At 47.4% G+C, this 19,335-nt stretch overlaps 1 protein-coding gene across 1 annotated transcript in view; it reads right to left on the bottom strand.

Annotated features, from left to right (window-relative positions):
- Positions 1-15,307, bottom strand: part of LOC308149924 (condensin complex subunit 3-like) — a gene marked incomplete at both ends in the record, with an annotated part of 22,747 nt that extends 7,440 nt beyond the window's left edge. Inside the window, 12 exons of the mRNA XM_080522802.1 lie at positions 2,279-2,389; positions 2,971-3,156; positions 4,517-4,606; positions 4,811-4,934; positions 5,225-5,365; positions 6,013-6,162; positions 6,624-6,816; positions 8,208-8,292; positions 8,373-8,518; positions 10,418-10,646; positions 13,115-13,345; positions 15,200-15,307. Coding sequence (XP_080378928.1) covers positions 2,279-2,389; positions 2,971-3,156; positions 4,517-4,606; positions 4,811-4,934; positions 5,225-5,365; positions 6,013-6,162; positions 6,624-6,816; positions 8,208-8,292; positions 8,373-8,518; positions 10,418-10,646; positions 13,115-13,345; positions 15,200-15,307 — 1,794 coding nt within the window. The remainder of the gene's footprint in view (positions 1-2,278; positions 2,390-2,970; positions 3,157-4,516; positions 4,607-4,810; positions 4,935-5,224; positions 5,366-6,012; positions 6,163-6,623; positions 6,817-8,207; positions 8,293-8,372; positions 8,519-10,417; positions 10,647-13,114; positions 13,346-15,199) is intronic.
- Between the last annotated feature and the right edge of the window lie 4,028 nt (positions 15,308-19,335).

The following is a 19,335-nucleotide window of genomic DNA, read 5'->3' on the forward strand; positions in this document are numbered from 1 at the left end:
CCCCCAGTCAGGGTAGTTGGGGTGTGTGTGTGTGTGTGTGTGTGTGTGTGTGTGTGTGTGTGTGGTGGTGGTGGTGTGTGTGTGTGTGTGTGTGTGGTGGGGTGTGTGCGTGTGTGCGTGTGTGTGTGTTGGGGTGTGTGTGTGTGTGTGTGTACCAGAGAGGAGGTGATGGCGGTCATGGTGGGGTGTCTGTGTGTGTGTGTGTGTACCAGAGAGGAGGTGATGGCGGTCATGGTGGGGTGTGTGTGTGTGTGGTGGTGGTGGTGTGTGTGTGTCTGTGCGTGTGTGTGTGTGTCAGGGTTTCCGTTAGAAAGAATTGGTGCCGGTCAACGTGTCCGGGAAGATTTCAATGTGTCGGAAATTCCGGTCATCATATTAAAATATAATATAGGTGTTTGTCGCGGTGATTAGCTGTTGTGTAGCCTATATAGGCCTATGCCATTTAATGTCTATTTCTCATCCGATACGATTAGATGCAAACTATATAATAATATAGGCTTTCATGATTCGCATGCGCTACTATGGCATATGTCCAGGGCTGCACGCGCGCCACACTGGGCAGCCTAGTCACCTTTGCTACTTTGAATTACGACTGTAGGCTACTTTAAGATGTTTATTTCAATTGCATTAATGGGATTTGAGTATGTAATTGGTAATTTTAAGTATGCCTAGTTCAGCTTTTGATGGCTATTTGAACGGACTGCATCGATCGATCAATGAACGGACTCCACATTACGTTAACTAAAGTGTGTTAAATAGTTTCACGACAGTAATGTAAGTTTTCTATATTCTCTTTCCAGTTTGACCCTTTTTATCAATAAAACAACGTCATTTCTATAACCACGTCTCGCTGATTGGCAAGGCATTACGTCTAGCTGCCTGTCAAATCATACTTACTCGGACTCGGGAGTATGAGAATGAGGAGGATGTATCGGGGGGATACACACCCGTGGACTATTTCAACTTAGTGGCACAAATTAAACTCTAACACTATAGGTAGACTAAATTGAACTAAAATGATGGACATCGACTGAATAACTGAGTGGGGGGAAGACAGGTCACAAATGTGGAACAATTATAAAATTTAATACATAAAGATAAAACATACACAAATATATAACATTGATATCCCTACACTCAAATGTAGTGTGGTATTGTCAACCTAATCTAATCAATCCTAATCTAATGGTACCAGTAGCCCAGGTTGTCGATAGTAGCGCACGTGGAGATGGACGAATGTAGAGGAGGAAAGTTCAATGGAAACTCCCGGAGTAGAAGAGGTAGCCAGGAGGATGTTGTACTCTGAATCTCCTGACTCAGGGCTGGAACGGGCACGGCAGGCTCAATCAATGAACGGGGTTGAGATGGCTAGCGTCCTTTACTAGCCGCATCTCACGGCCCTCGGTGGTCATTCACTGTGCTCTAGCACATCCAAAACACGCAGAACAATAACCTTGACTCCTGTCACTGCAGTGGTTTTATTTAGACTAGATCAAACTAAATTAACTGACGAATTTCTCCCTCACAACTACTCCCGAAAGGTACCTTCACTCTCCGCAAACCACAAACTACTCGCGCCGTTGTGAGACAGGGTTGCCAGATGGGGCGGGTTACCGCCGAATGGGCTACTGGGTTTAGCGGTTATTTAGCGGACTAGTTAAGCTGTAAATTGTCAATCCCATCTGGCAACCCTGCCGCTGTTTGTTCATCGCGTAGGCTAGTCTACACATTAATAATCAAATAAAAAAATATAGCCTATATATTCGTCTTTTTTAATGTAGAAGGAATCAGAATATGTGAGAAATTAATTTTAGCAAATTGTATTCAAATTGTGCTTAGAGGGAATTATTTTCGTCGGACATTATGACCGAAGAGGTTTAAATATGTCGGACTTCAACAGATTTTACCGGACAAAGACCGGTAATTACCGGTTAACGGAAACCCAGGTGTGTGTGTGTGTACTAGAGAGGAGGTGATGGCGGTCATGGTGGTGTGTGTGTGTGTGTGTGTACCAGAGAGGAGGTGATGGCGGTCATGGTGGTGTGTGTGTGTGTGTGTGTGTGTGTACCAGAGAGGAGGTGATGGCGGTCATGGTGGTGTGTGTGTGTGTGTGTGTGTGTGTGTGTGTGTGTGTGTGTGTGTACCAGAGAGGAGGTGATGGCGGTCATGGTGGTGTGTGTGTGTGTGTGTGTGTGTGTGTGTGTACCAGAGAGGAGGTGATGGCGGTCATGGTGGTGTGTGTGTGTGTGTGTGTGTGTGTGTGTGTGTGTGTGTGTACCAGAGAGGAGGTGATGGCGGTCATGGTCGGCCCCATGCGGGTCTTCATGTTCATCTGCTTCAGCAGCTCAAGACACATGGTCAGGCACCGCAGCATGGTGTCTGGGTCTGTCTACACACACACACACACACACACACACACACACACACACACACACACACAGTTCATCCTAATTCCATAGATAACAGTTGTATTTAGACAAACATTCATTTAGACATACATTACTTTGAGTAACGTCTGCAGTGTGTGTGTGTGTGTGTGTGTGTGTGTGTGTGTGTGTGTGTGTGTGTGTGTGTGTGTTGGCGGGCGGTCGATCATGTGCAATCTTAAGGCGACATATCTGACGGGGAGCAATGACATGATGAATGTAACTGCCGCAGTCGCTGCATTTCTCCCTCTCTGTCTGTCTCTCCCTCCCTCCCTCCCTCTCTCTTCCTCTCTCTCTCTCTCCCTCCCTCTCTATCTCTCCCTCTCTGTCTCTCTCTCTCTCTCTCTCTCTGTCTGTCCCTCTCTCTATCTCCCCCCCCTCCCTCTCTCTCTGTCCCTCTCTCTCTCTCTGTCTGTCTGTCCCTCTCTCCCTCTCTCTCTCTCTCCCTCCCTCCCTCTCTCTCTCTGTCTCTCCCTTTCTCCCCCCTGTCTCTCTCTCTCTCCCTCTCTGCGGGGTGTGTGTCCATGCGTCCCTGCGTGCGTACCTTCTCCACGCGCGTGTCCTTGTCCGTCTGGCAGCTCTCCTGGGCCTCCAGCAGCAGGGCGGCCCAGTGCTCCTCCAGGCCCCGGACGGTCTCCTTCAGCTGGGCCGCGGCGCTGAAGTCCTGGGCCGCCACGCTCTCCTCCAGGCCCATCTTGGCCTCTATGATACGCACCTTCGCCTCCGCCAGCTGGACCACGCAGGGGGGGGAAAGAGAGGAGGAGAGAGATCATGAAACTTGCTGCTGCCCCACTCTCGTCAGGATCTGCTTAGATTCACCAAGGACACGTACCTTCACTTCATTTACTCTCTAGAGAGAGAGAGATAGAAGGAGAGAGAGAGAGAGAGAGAGAGAGAGAGAGAGAGAGAGAGAGAGAGAGAGAGAGAGAGAGAGAGAGGAAGGGTTCAAAAAAAGAGGGAGCAAGAGGAAGAAGGAGTTGGGGCAGCAAAGCGCGCGGAGGGAGGGAGGGAGGGATGGATGGATGCAGGGAGGGATGGATGGAGGGATGGATGGATGGAGGGAAGGAGGGAGCATCAGCCTCTGTGTTGGTCTTGAACCTGGGTTCCGTTTAAACTCCTGCGTCTGTTCCAGGTTCATATCAGCAACCAGGTGAAATAGGCCTTGGTATCTGTTTATTTACAAGGCCTTGGTATCTGTTTATTTATAATAGGCCTTGGTATCTGTTTATTTATAATAGGCCTTGGTATCTGTTTATTTACAAGGCCTTGGTATCTGTTTATTTACAAGGCCTTGGTATCAGTTTATTTACAAGGCCTTGGTATCTGTTTATTTATAAGGCCTTGGTATCTGTTTATTTATAATAGGCCTTGGTATCTGTTTATTTACAAGGCCTTGGTATCTGTTTATTTATAAGGCCTTGGTATCTGTTTATTTACAAGGCCTTGGTATCTGTTTATTTATAAGGCCTTGGTATCTGTTTATTTATAATAGGCCTTGGTATCTGTTTATTTACAAGGCCTTGGTATCTGTTTATTTACAAGGCCTTGGTATCTGTTTATTTACAAGGCCTTGGTATCTGTTTATTTATAAGGCGCTACTTGGGAATTTGCCAATATTTGAAGTCAGAATATTGGCCCTTAACTCACCCGATCAAATAACTGGCTTACTCTAAAGGTCCCCAGTATGCGTACAGAGCATGGAAAGACTGCCTTCTTATTGGCTGCTCCACACTCCTGACTAGGGACCACTGCATATCTATCTGCACCTGCCTTGACTGGTCCATTGTGTTTTGTATTGTTGCACTGTGCATGTTTATGTGTTTACTGTGTTGCAGTGATCATCCTGGACACTCGGCCCACCCAACACGAGGGTCTCCCTCAGGTCCCAGAGATGAAATAAAGGCTTGAAATGAAATGAAATAAGCAACCACTTCCTTCACTAAAACCATCCGGTTTTTGAGCCGCAAATCTTTCTTTGGTTCTAGGTTCCTGGTTCTAGGTTCCCCTGGTTCTAGGTTGCTGATTCTAGGTTCCCCTGGTTCTAGGTTGCTGGTTCTAGGTTCCTGGTTCTAGGTTCCTGGTTCTCTCACCTTGACTTGTCTCCTGCGGAGCTCGTTCTCGCCCACAGGCTGGCTGACGGCCACGATGGGCTCCCTCACGTCAGAGATGATCGCAGCCACCTGGCGACCACACACACACACACACACACATTGTACCCTATGTCTGTGTGTGCGTGTGTGTGTGTGTGTGTGTGTGTGTGTGTGAGTGCGTGTGTGTGAGTGCGTGTGTGTGTGTGTGTGTGTGTGAGTGCGTGTGTGTGTGTGTGTGTGAGTGCGTGTGTGTGTGTGTGTGTGTGTGAGTGTGTGTGAGTGTGTGTGACTCACGGCCTGCGTGCGTCTCGTGTCGTCAGGGAACAGGCTTAGCAGCTTCTGGGTGAGGAGGGACACCAGGGAGGGGGGCGTCTCTGGGAGCCTCAACATCTCCTGCAGCACCGCCAGGACACACCTCCTGCAGCACAGCATCATGGGAACAGTAGTCAGAGTAGTGACGCAAAACAGGGCCAACTGCTAACTTCGTCAGTTCGTTCGCTAACGTTCGTTGTCACATTGTCCAGCAGTGTGGTGGACGCAGACCAGACCTACACAGTGACATACAGATCAGCTCTGACCCATCCCTCCCTCCTCCTCCTCTCTCACCTCTCTCCCTCCTCCTCCTCCCCTCTCACCTCCTCCTCCTCCCACCACCCTCCCTCCCTCTCTCCCTTCTCCTCCTCCTCCCCCCCTCCCCCCCCCTCTCACCTCCCTCCCTCCTCGTTGGTGTCCAGACAGCCAGTCAGGTGGATGAGCTGTTGGGAGATGAACTCCTTTTTCATCACCATCTCCAGCTGGGTGAAGTCCGCTCGCTGCTCCTCCGACATCACTGGAACACCCTTCAGGTACCTGCATGGTTATAACATGGTTATAACACCTCCCTTCAGGTACCTGCATGGTTATAACATCTCCCTTCAGGTACCTGCATGGTTATAACATGGTTATAACACCACCATAGGCAGTTTTAGCCAGAGGACAGAGAGGTGACGGTGTGTTACCCAGACAGGTAGTCAGCGTAGGTGGCAGGGTGTGTTAGGGTGTGTTAAGGTGTATTAAGGTGTGTATTAAGGTGTGTTACCCAGACAGGTAGTCAGCGTAGATGGCAGGGTGTGTTAGGAGGTGTGTTAGGGTGTGTTAGGTGTGTGTATAGGTGTGTTACCCAGACAGGTAGTCAGCGTAGGTGTTAGGGTGTGTTAAGGTGTATATTAAGGTGTGTATTAAGGTGTGTTACCCAGACAGGTAGTCAGCGTAGGTGTTAGGGTGTGTTAGGAGGTGTGTTAGGGTGTGTTAGGTGAGTGTTAGGGTGTGTATTAAGGTGTGTTACGGTGTGTTACCCAGACAGGTAGTCAGCGTAGGTGTTAGGGTGTGTATTAAGGTGTATTAATGTGTATTAATGTGTATTAAGGTGTGTTACCCAGACAGGTAGTCAGCGTAGGTGTTAGGGTGTGTTAGGAGGTGTGTTAGGGTGTGTATTAAGGTGTGTATAGGTGTGTTACCCAGACAGGTAGTCAGCGTAGGTGGCAGCGTCAGGCAGCAGGCGCTCCAGCAGCTCCTCCCCCTGGTCTCCCTGGGCCTTCACATGCTCACACAGAGCCCTCCAGCACAGCACCCGCTCACAGCTCAGAGACTCCACCGGGATCAGCCTCCTACACACAGGGACAGGGACAGGGACAGGGACAGAGACACACACACACACACACACACACACACACACACACACACACACACACAGGCACACACACACACACAGACACACACACACACAAACGGACACACACACACACAGACACACACACAGACACACACACACAGGGGGACATATACACACACACACACACACACACACAGGGACATAATACACACACAGACACACACACGGAGAGGGACACACAGACAGGGACACACACACACACACACAGGGAGACACACACAGAAAAAACACAATCACATCAGTAACTTTTAGTGTCATTCAATATGTATCTACAAGTGTATGTCTGTGTGTGTGTGTGTGTGTCCTCCAGTGTGTGTGTGTGTGTGTGTACCTGTCCCCCAGCCCTATGGCGTCCTCCAGCCGGCCCTGGGGGGGTGTGTGTGTGTGTGTGTGTACCTGTCCCCCAGCCCTATGGCGTCCTGCAGCGCCCCCTGGGGGGGGGAGGAGGACAGCAGGGCGCTCAGCGTGTCCAGGGCCGTCTGGCTGCAGTTCTCCACGTCCAGCATGTGCAGCAGGTCCAACACGTCTCCCTGCAGCAGCCGGAGCCAGGCGGGCAGCAGGCAGGAGCGCACCACCTCCCTGACCGGCTCTGCACACACACACACACACACACACACACACACACACGTTAGACAACATACAGCACCCGAAAGAGACGGTTAGAGCGTGGTTACTCTGGGGAGAACTATACTACACACAGAGACACACAGAGACACAGAGACACACAGAGACACAGAGGCATCCAGAGACACACAGAGACACACAGACACACACAGAGACACACAGAGACACAGAGACACACAGAGACACAGAGGCATCCAGAGACACACAGAGACACACAGAGACACACAGAGACACACAGACACACAGAGACACAGAGGCATCCAGAGACACACAGAGACACACAGAGACACAGAGACACAGAGACACACAGAGACACAGAGGCATCCAGAGACACACAGATACACACAGAGACACACAGAGAGACATACAGACACACAGAGACACAGAGGCATCCAGAGACACACAGATACACACAGAGACACACAGAGACACAGAGACACACAGAGACACACAGGCATCCAGAGACACACAGATACACACAGAGACACACAGAGAGACATACAGACACACAGAGACACACAGAGACATACAGACACACAGAGACACAGAGGCATCCAGAGACACACAGAGACACACAGAGAGACCCAGAGAGACACAGAGACACACAGAGAGACATACAGACACACAGAGACACACAGAGAGACATACAGACACACAGAGACACAGAGGCATCCAGAGACACACAGATACACACAGAGACACACAGAGAGACATACAGACACACAGAGACACAGAGACACACAGAGACACACAGATACACACAGAGACACACAGAGAGACATACAGACACACAGAGACACACAGAGAGACATACAGACACACAGAGACACAGAGGCATCCAGAGACACACAGAGACACACAGAGAGACCCAGAGACATCCAGAGACACACAGAGACACAGAGACACCCAGACACACAGAGACACACAGAGACACCCAGACACACACAGAGACACCCAGACACACACAGAGACACACAGAGAGACACACACAGAGACACCAAGACACACACAGAGAGACACACAGACACACCCAGAGACACACAGAGAGACACACAGAGAGACACACAGACACCCAGAGACACACAGACCCAGATGAATGAATGAATGAATGAATGAATGAATGGACTTTATTGTCATTGCTACAGTACAGGTACCAAACAACGACATTTAGGAGGGGTGGCTCCCCTGGTGTTAGGAAAGGGAAAAAAAAAAAAACTTTTAGAAAAAGAATAAAATCACAAGAAGGTAAGGAGCTGGTTTACATAAATAAAGGCTATGTACACAATCCACTGTACTATACTGCACAGATAGTCAACTAGAGACACACAGAGACACACACACACACACACACAGTACCTGAGGAGTCGTGCAGGCCCTCCTGCAGCAGACTGACCCTCTGGGCGATGTGCAGAGCTTTGACGGGAACCTTCTCAGCCAGAACCTGAAACACACACACACAACCTCACTCTCCCTGACCCAGACTACCAACGCGCGTGCGTGTGTGTGTGTGTGTGTGTGTACCTCGTAGGCCAGCTTGCGGACGTTCTCCTTGACGTCCCTGGTGCGTGTGAGTATCTTGGGGAGGGTGAGGGGGATGGGGGTGATGGAGGACAGCACCGCACGACGCACCTCCGCGTTGGAGTCATTCTCCAGGATCAACATGTAGGCTGGAGGGAGGGAGGGAGGGAGGGTCAGTGTGTTTATAGTGTGTGTGTGTGTGAGTCATTCTCCAGGATCAACAGGTAGGCTAGGCAGGGAGAGAGGGAGGACATTATGTACCGGAATTATTTTCACCGGACATTATGACCGAAGAGGTTTAAATATGTCGGACTTCAACATATTTTACCGGACAAAGACCGGTAATTACCGGTTAACGGAAACCCTGAGTCAGTCAGTACCTTTAATGGTGGGACAGTCAGTCAGTACCTTTAATGGTGGGACAGTCAGTCAGTACCTTTAATGGTGGGACAGACAGACAGTACCTTTAATGGTGGGACAGACAGTCAATACCTTTAATGGTGAGACAGACAGACAGTACCTTTAATGGTGGGACAGTCAGTCAGTACCTTTAATGGTGGGACAGTCAGTCAGTACCTTTAATGGTGGGACAGACAGACAGTACCTTTAATGGTGGGACAGACAGACAGTACCTTTAATGGTGGGACAGACAGACAGTACCTTTAATGGTGGGACAGTCAGTCAGTACCTTTAATGGTGGGACAGACAGACAGTACCTTTAATGGTGGGACAGACAGTCAGTACCTTTAATGGTGGGACAGACAGACAGTACCTTTAATGGTGGGACAGACAGACAGTACCTTTAATGGTGGGACAGACAGACAGTACCTTTAATGGTGGGACAGACAGACAGTACCTTTAATGGTGGGACAGACAGACAGTACCTTTAATGGTGGGACAGACAGTCAGTACCTTTAATGGTGGGACAGTCAGTCAGTACCTTTAATGGTGGGACAGACAGTCAGTACCTTTAATGGTGGGATAGACAGTCAGTACCTTTAATGGTGGGACAGACAGTCAGTACCTTTAACAGTCAGTCAGTACCTTTAATGGTAATACAGGCAGACAGTACCTTTAATGGTGGGACAGACAGACAGTACCTTTAATGGTGGGACAGACAGTACCTTTAATGGTGGGACAGACAGTCAGTACCTTTAATGGTGGGACAGTCAGTCAGTACCTTTAATGGTGGGACAGTCAGTCAGTACCTTTAATGGTGGGACAGACAGACAGTACCTTTAATGGTGGGACAGTCAGTCAGTACCTTTAATGGTGAGACAGTCGGTCAGTACCTTTAATGGTGGGACAGACAGTCAGTACCTTTAATGGTGGGACAGACAGTCAGTACCTTTAATGGTGGGACAGTCAGTCAGTACCTTTAATGGTGGGACAGACAGTCAGTACCTTTAATGGTGAGACAGTCAGTCAGTACCTTTAATGGTGGGACAGACAGTCAGTACCTTTAATGGTGGGACAGACAGTCAGTACCTTTAATGGTGGGACAGTCAGTCAGTACCTTTAATGGTGGGACAGACAGACATTACCTTTAATGGTGGGACAGACAGACAGCACCTTTAATGGTGGGACAGACAGACAGTACCTTTAATGGTGGGACAGTCAGTCAGTACCTTTAATGGTTGGACAGACAGTCAGTTCCTTTAATGGTGGGACAGACAGTCAGTACCTTTAATGGTGGGACAGACAGTCAGTACCTTTAATGGTGGGACAGACAGTCAGTACCTTTAATGGTGGGACAGACAGTCAGTACCTTTAATGGTGGGACAGACAGACAGTACCTTTAATGGTGGGACAGACAGACAGTACCTTTAATGGTGGGACAGACAGTCAGTACCTTTAATGGTGGGACAGACAGACAGTACCTTTAATGGTGGGACAGACAGACAGTACCTTTAATGGTGGGACAGACAGACATTACCTTTAATGGTGGGACAGACAGACAGTACCTTTAATGGTGGGACAGACAGTCAGTACCTTTAATGGTGGGATAGACAGACATTACCTTTAATGGTGGGACAGACAGACATTACCTTTAATGGTGGGACAGTCTGGGTTCTGGGGCTCCTGCAGGCGGGTCATGGCGAGCACGGCCTGGATGCGGATGTTGGGGAACTTGTCGGTGACGCGGACCAGCATGGCCTGGATGATGCTGTCGAACAGGTCGTCATCGATCACGGCGTTCGCCGCCATGCTGCCCAGCAGCTTTTTGATCAGCTGACACACGCGGAAACGCACCGCGCGGCTGTCGGCCTTGTGGGACTGAGGGGGCGGCCGGAGGGAGGGAGAGAGGGATGGAGGGAATGAGGGTGGGATGAGGGTGGAGAGTGAGAGGGAGGGAGGGGGGAGGGAGGGTGAGGGTGGGGGAGAGATGGAGTGAGGGAGGGATGAGGGTGGAGGGAGGGAGGGATGAGGGTGGAGAGAGAGAGGGAGGGAGGGGGGAGGGAGGGATGAGGGTGGAGAGTGAGAGGGAGGGAGGGGGGAGGGAGGGATGAGGGTGGGGGAGAGATGGAGTGAGGGAGGGATGAGGGTGGAGGGATGAGGGTGGAGAGAGAGAGGGAGGGAGGGGGGAGGGAGGGATGAGGGTGGGGGAGAGATGGAGTGAGGGAGGGATGAGGGTGGGGGAGAGATGGAGTGAGGGAGGGATGAGGGTGGGGGGGAGAGAGAGAACAGGGATGGAGAGAACGTTAAGAGAGAGAAGAAAAAAAAACAGGAAATCCTGAAACATCGCTGAGATATGTTCACCATGTAGTTCATAGTATTCTTGTTCAATATAGACCGCTGTGTGTGTGTGCGTGCGTTAGGGCTGTATGTGTGTGTGTTTGTGTGCGTGCGTTAGGGCTGTGTTTGTGTGTGTGCGTGCGTTAGGGCTGTGTTTGTGTGTGTGTGTGTGTGTGTGTGCGTTAGGGCTGTGTGTGTGTGTGTGTGTGTGTGTTTGTTAGGGCTGTGTGTGTGTGTGTGTGTGTGTGTGTGTGTCAGGGTTTCCGTTAGAAAAAATTGCCGCCGGACACCGTGTCCGGGAAGATTTCGATTTACCGGACAAACGTGATATATTCCGGTCATCATATTAAAATATAATATAGCTGTTTGTCGCGGTGATTACTGTTGTGTAGCGGCCTATATATGCCATTTAATGTCTATTTCTCATCCGATACGATTAGATGCGAGCTATATAATATAACATGATTCGCATGCGCGCTATGCCATTATGTCCAGCGCTGAACGGGCGCCTCACTGGGAACTGAACAGACAGCATCGATCAATGAACGGACTCCACATTACGTTAACTGAAGTTTGTTAAATTGTTTGGGATTAATGTGAGTTTTCTATTTTCTCTTTCCAGTTTTACCCTTTTTTTTAATCAATAAAACAACGTCATTTCTATAACCAGGGGGGTGTTCCATCAACGTCGCTAAAGGAAAATCTAGGCTTATTTCGTTAAGTCTCGCGAGACTCTTAAAAAGATCCAGGCATATCTTGATAGATCTCGCGAGACTTGTCAAAATAAGCCTAGATTTTCCTTTAGCGACGTTGATGGAATACCCCCCAGGTCTCGCTGGTTGGGAAGGCATTTCGTTTAGCTGCCTGTCAAATCATACTTAATCGGACTCGGGAGTATGACAATGAGGAGAACATAACTGTTTATTGAGAAACGATTGATAGGCAGGCTGGGATACGTATATAAAGAAATACCACAATGTCTAGATGTATAACATTTTATTGAACAGTGCAAGCATGTAGGCTTCTGGCGTGACACGGCTAGCCTAATTTCCGTTCATATGCCTTTTATCAGATAAAATAAAATAGAATACAACTCTTTGAAAATAAATAGGCTTTAAATTAACTTGCAATGCGTATAGGCTAATTTCCGTTCGATGTTACAGCCGGCCTATGCCTTTTCTCAGATAGATAGGGGATAGCCCTGTAAGCTCATACGGGTCTGTATGTCATCCTGAAGACCGGCTGTTAGATCATATCGCTGAAGTTTGTCTCCATCTTAGTGTAAATGTTGTCCGTTTCGTTTGTTATCCTTGTTATTGTGCGATAAAGTTAAGGCGCTCCGCTTCGGGACACCATTTTCAGCTGAGCACCAAACACACACACACAACACTGCCCGAGAGAGAAGGACCCGCCCCCTTTAGTTAGCCGCTAACTAAAGGGGGCGGGTCCTTCTCTCTCGGGCAGTGTTGTGTGTGTATGAGTGTGTGTGTGTTTGGTGCTCAGCTGAAAATGGTGGCCCGAAGCCAATTTGAATACATAATGTGAACTTTAGCGAATTGTATTCAAATTGTGCTTAGAGGGAATTATTTTCACCGGACATTATGTCCGACGAGTTTTCAATTTGTCGGACTTCAACAAATTTTACCGGACAAAGACCGGTAATTACCGGTTAACGGAAACCCTGGTGTGTGTGTGTGTGCATTAGGGCTGTGTGTGTGTGTGTGTGTGTGGGGGGGGGGTTAGGGCTGTGTGTGTGTTTGTGTGCGTGCGTTAGGGCTGTGTTTGTGTGTGTGCGTGCGTTAGGGCTGTGTGTGTACGTGTGTGTGTGTGCGCGTGCGTGCGTTAGGGCTGTGTTTGTGTGTGTGTGTGCGTTAGGGCTGTGTGTGTGTGTGTGTGTGTTTGTTAGGGCTGTGTGTGTGTGTGTGTGTGTGTGTGTGTGTGTGTGTGTGTGCATTAGGGCTGTGTGTGTGTGTGTGTGCGTTAGGGCTGTGTGTGTTGTGTTAAAATACCTCCAGCAGGAAGGTGAACATGTAGCTCAGGAAAGGGTGCTCCTCCTCCTCCTCATCATCGTCATCTCCCTCCTCCTCCTCCCCCCCCTCCTTCGGGGGAGACTGAAAGCTTGTGGCGAACATGGACACAAACCCGATGACGTGCTCCACCGCGGGCTCGCGCTCGTACACGATCATGGCATACTTCAGGTAGTGGATGAACTCCTGGTGGAACACCGTCTTGTCCTCCAGCTAGACAGCGTCAGGATGGTGAAAACAAAAACACATTATTTTAATTGGTTTTGTCAAGTGCAAAATAACAGCCTCCGCACACACTCCAAACTCAAAAAATGTAGTTTAGTTTCTGAAGAATGGAAGTGAAGAGTATCAATAGAGTGTTTTAATATAAATGCCTGAAGAAGAAGGTCTATGAACGAAAGCTTGCCCAATAAACTACGTTTTTTTGCACAGATTTGAGTGTTTGATGTAGGGATGCTCCGATTTATCGGCCACCGATTTAAATCGGCCGATTTCACTCCAAATGACTCGATCGGTGATCGGCAAAAATGGCCGATCGCAAAAGATCAGCCTTAAAACATGTAACGTTAGATATATAACGGAGCGATGTATTTCTACGGAAAGGCTGACTGACGCGGGGCTCATTCAATCTCCGCGTTCGTTATAGATACGCTTGCAGCAGCGGGTGGACTCCCGGTTCATTGAGTTTACGGTTAAAAGCATAACTTCTCGGGGTGTCAGCGCGGTGGTTCAGTGCTCAAAATGACCGTATACCGATGGTGAAGTTAGCAAAGGAGTATTGTGATTGTACCACCTCCATAGCCGGTGTTATTCACGGGCAAAGACGGTGCCCTTTGCGGGTTAATAACTGTAAGTTACCGTGGGTTAGGATAACAATTCAAACGTGTCCGGATAGGGGAGAGGACAGGGAATCCAAAACCATTTGAATGGTGTCCATACGACACTGCTATCACGGTCGACACAGCGCGGAGCGAATTCCCTGTTAAAACGATTCTCTCGCCCCGCTGTCAACGGGAGTTTCAACCAGCAGGCGCGGTGCTGCGAGCAGCAGCGTGTGAACTCCCGGTTCATTGAGTTTACGGTTAAAAGCATAACTTCTCGGGGTGTCAGCGTGGTGGTTAAGGGCTCAAAATGACCGTATACCGATGGTGAAGTTAGCAAAGGAGTATTGTGTTTGTACCACCTTCACAGCCGGTGTTATTCACGGGCAAAGACGGTGCATAATAGCGATTTTTTGTGTTATGCTTGTTGTAAATAAAAGTTCTATGATGCATTGAAATGACATTAAACTAAGATAATACGATGGTCTGCATAATTTTTCGAATCTTTATTAATAAGCTATTACAGAAACTGTAGTGACATTTTCCAAGAGCGAATGTGGTATTTAAAGATGGCGGTTAGCGAAGAAATCTATGAACATGGGATGACGATTTCCATTGACCAATCAACGGTGTGCAGCGTCACACGTCACACGCAGCCTGGCAAAAAGGTACCCTTCGGCCCTATGGTTCCTGCTCAGATTCAGATTCAGATAACGTTTATTGCCATTATGCATACACATATAGGAATTTGCTTCGGCATTACAGTAAGTGCGTTTATACTTTTTTCACATGTATACAAAAACAAATGCAAAAAACAGGACAACACAGGACAGACAACAGTGCATTGGATAGTGCAACATATATAAAGTGCAGTGCAGAGTTTTTACAGTGAGTCCAGTGCATATTCAGTCCTGGGCAGACTTGGGGGCGGGGGGGAGGGGGAAGCCAGAGTCATTTATCAGCCTGGCGGCTGAGGGGAAGAAACTGAGCCTGTGGCGGGCCTTCAGTGCCTTGGGCAGCCGCAACCTTCTTCCAGAGGGAAGCAGGGTGAGGAGGCCGTGGCCGGGGTGGAAGGGGTCGGCCATGCTCACGATGGGTAGCTAAAGAAGCGACCCGACCCGACCCAGGCCGACAAATGGAAAAGCGCCAAAGAAGCAGGCCAGCCCGGACTGACCCGGGTCAGCCCTCTAGTGGAAAAGCCCCATAACTTTCAAGGATTTCAAGGACCCGTGGGAACCCTGCCTACCTTGCTGTAGCGGGCCTTGAGGCTGGCCACCAGCTCGGCTCTGTTGGTGTGGCCCTTCTGGGCCCGCTGGAACGCCTCTTTGATCTCCAGGTCTCCGTCTGTGGTCATCTTTAACTCTCCTGGACGAACACGTTACTTTTAAAAGCGTTGTCAGCCGTACAATGGTTTTCTCTGTGTACCACATGCACAAAAGAAGAGATTTGGTGAGGCTGCATTCTCATTTTATGCAGCCAGATTGTGGAATGCACTGCCAGTTTGCATTAGGGATGCAACCTCAGCACATGTTCAAGTCAAGACTAAAAACCCATATTTTTAATATTGCCTTAAAATGACTTTAAATGACATTAATGTTAGTTGATGAATCTATATATTTGTATGTAATGTACTGACTTGATTAAATCTTATAGTCATTCTTATATTATTTTGTTATTTTGTTAAAGCACTTTGAGCTGCAACGTTTGCAGGAAAAGTGCTATACAAATAAAGGTTATTATTATTATTATTATTATTATTATTATTATTATTATTATTATTATAGTGAGATTATATCCAAAGTCCAAAGCTGTTTTCTTACCGGCTAGATCGTCTCAACAACACAGTGGTTCCGGTACTACTGTTGGCTACTACCATCTAGCTAAAGTTAGGCTGTACTGCGAAGTAGTTTAAAGCTGCATAATTTCAGTTCACGGTATTGAAATATATATCATAACATACTTCTCTCGTGCAATACAACTACAGTCCTTCGATACCTTTGTCTGGGGGTGGGGGGACACTACAGATCTGTCTCTGGGGGTGGGGGGACACTACAGATCTGTCTCTGGGGGTGGGGGGACACTACAGATCTGTCTCTGGGGGTGGGGGGGACAGTGGGACACTACAGGGACGTTCGCTAATGTGTTTACACACACGTTTGGGTGGATGCGGCGCAGGAGGTAGAGCCGGGGTCTAATGATCGCAAGGTCGGCAGTTCGAACCCCGGCTGGCCACATGTCAGGTTGTCCTTGGGCAAGACACTGAATCCCAATTTGCTCCCAATGTAATGAGCGGGCCGACGCCTTGCATGGGTCGCTTGCCGCTATTTATGGATGTGTGTGTTAATGGGTGAATAATAATACTAATAATACTAATAATATATATATAATAAAATATGTATAGCAAACGTAATGTCCTGCAAACGTTGCAGCTCAAAGTCCTTTAGAGAGGGGCCATTATTGTAAAGCGCTTTGGAATAAGGTGCTGTATAAGTCAGTCCATTTACACACAAGTTTGAAGTTTCCACTGAACTAAAGCAGCAGGGACATGACATGTGATTACAGGGTATATACAGGAATCTTGAGGTTAATTTGAAAGTGACAGTTGGATCTAAGTGACAGTTGGATCTAAGTGACAGTTGGATCTAAGTGACAGTTGACACTAGAACAGCCGTGTCTATGTTACCTACTCAGGGCATATACAGGAATCTGGAGATTAATTTCAATACCTTTCTAAGACTTTTTAAAGACCTTGTCAATATTTTTCCAGACCTCACCGCCACTTGGAGTTGTAACCGTTGACATCAGTGACACCTTTAACTTAACAGTTTTAGTTTGCAACAGACTAGACCACTATCATACAACACAATGTTCAGGTTCATCTTCGTTTTTTTATAAAAACGAATAAATTCACTAAACTTTTACTCAAAGTTTTTAGGACTCAAACTCTTTGGACAGAGTCTAATTCAGAAAAATACCTATGAAATTCAAGACCTCATAAAATCGTGATAAGACTTTTTAATCCTTATTAAGGGTCTTGATTTTCCCAAAATTGATTTATCAACTTTTAATACTTTTCAAGACACCGCGGATACCCTGCCTACTCTCTGTAGCCTAGCAACCCTGAGAAGCCCCTCGTAGCTAGCCCTCTAGCGCCCCCCTCCCCTCCAGGCCGCCCGGGGTACTGCGGGCGAGGCAGCTAGCCAGGGTGGCTAACCCACTACTTACCACAGGGATGTTCGCTAAAGTGTTCACACGGTCAGTTTAACGTGAAACTAAGGCCTTGTCCACACTACACCGTGCGTTTTCCCTAAAAAAAAGAATCGCGTCCACACAATCACAGTTGTAAAAAAACACCATCCACACAAAACCGCGAACATTGTTTAAACCGCGCCAAAAATAACCAATAGCGTCTGGCTGTGCCCCTTGGCGAATCAGAAGTCTATAAAACAGCTACCATTTCCGGTCCTATTATTATTATTATTCAAACTTCCTAAACCTTTTGAAACATATTATGTCTGTGTACATTAAAACTGTAGTCGTCATCACAAGTTAGAAAATGATATTGGGCCCCCAAATCAGTTTACAACTTGTAATTATATTACGATGTTTCTGTCAGTAAAGGTATGCAAGCAATGCAGGGTGCGTTCGTAAATCCGCTCTGAGAGCGCCGGAGCGCACACTGGGTTCAACGTCCCGTAATTTGATTGGACAAGAGGCATTCCATGAGTGCTGATCAGATTTCCAGGGCGAATTTACGAACGCAGCCGTCATATAGCTAGTTAACAGAAGACGGAAAGAAACGTCAGATTAGATATATAAACGGGTTATTTTGATAAACTGGACACATTTTGGGAATATATATGGTTACTTTCTCGCCTGAAAACATATTAAAACTTCATAAAATGACATGTTAACACTTAGAGGCAAAAGTACAGATGTTAGCCAATGGAGGTTTAAAATGGAGGATTTAAATTGTCTTAAGTAGCCTAATGCCTAATGGCGCATATATTCTTGACGTTCAAGCCGAAAACCCCGGTTTTCCCGTATACACCTCTCCGCTGAAACCCGAGTTTCTACAAAAGTTCACCCAGGCCGGAGTTCTCAAGAAAGCACGGTTTCAAACCGGGGAGAAAAACGTCCGGTAAAAAAAAAACCGGAGTAGTGTGTACAGGGCCTAAAGCAGTAACACGACATGTATGACTAACGTAACATCGTGTATAGGTTACATATATACTTATACACACATTAAGACACATTAAGACACATTAAGACATCGTTAATAAGTAAGATAATTCTTACTTTTGTTGACGACAAAAGCAGCTGTGTTGTTTCTCCGACCGGCTGCCTCTTTTTCAAATCTCAACGGTCTCTCAGCTCAGCTCTCGCGAGAGGTCGGAATCTCGCTGAGGGGCGTGTGCGCGCGCTGCCTCCTCCTCCTCGCGGCAGGTTCACAGCGCGTTGGAATAGGTGGACATAGCTCATAACTGTTTATAGCTCATAACTGTTTATATCTCATAACTCAGCGTTTCCCAAACTGTGGGGCGCGCCCCCCCTAGTGGGGCGCGGGGGTACTGCAGGGGGGGCGCAGAAATAAATAAAAAAAAACTAATAAAAAAAAAACTGGGAATACTGCTGCCTTTTGCAACATCGTACCTGTGTGAGATAGGCTTTTCTGCTGTTGCTGCTATCAAAAGCAAATACAGGTCGAAGTTGAACATTGAGAATGAACTGAGAGTGGCAGTCTCAAAACAACAACCCCGCTTTGAGAAGATTTGCAAGGCAAAGCAAGCACACACAAGTCATTGATCGTAATTGTGATAGGAATGTGTAGAGTAAGAATAGTGATGCAGTAGAAATTAGTTAATGTTGATATGTTGAATATTTCAGTGGCACAGGATCATTTGCCAAGCACTTATGTTCCTTTTCAACCCATAATAAAATATAAAACTATAGTTGGATATATGTGTCTTGTTATTATTAGAAGAGAAAATGTAATGTTTGTACAACTTTATACAATTAATTATATCAATCTAGGTGGGGAAAATGTAATGTTTGTACAACTTTATACAATTAATTATATCAATCTAGGTGGGGACCGGGGCTCGAAAATATTTCCAATTACCCAAGGGGGGCCTGATTGAAAAAGTTTGGGAACCGCTGTCATAACTGTATATACCTCTATACTGATGTTTACAACACTACCTCTGTCTGCACATACTGTATATTACATAGTTACTTATCACTACCATTCTTGTTCTATGTATATTATGCCCTTTATATCACTATTTGCACTTCTGGTTAGATGCTAAACTGCATTTCGTCGTATAGTATTTGTACTCTGCGATGACAATAAAGTGTAATCTAATCTAATGATAGATCAAA

Source organism: Nansenia antarctica (assembly GCF_963989245.1).
Source record: "Nansenia antarctica genome assembly, chromosome: 2".
In the NCBI taxonomy this organism is placed as follows: domain Eukaryota; kingdom Metazoa; phylum Chordata; class Actinopteri; order Argentiniformes; family Microstomatidae; genus Nansenia; species Nansenia antarctica.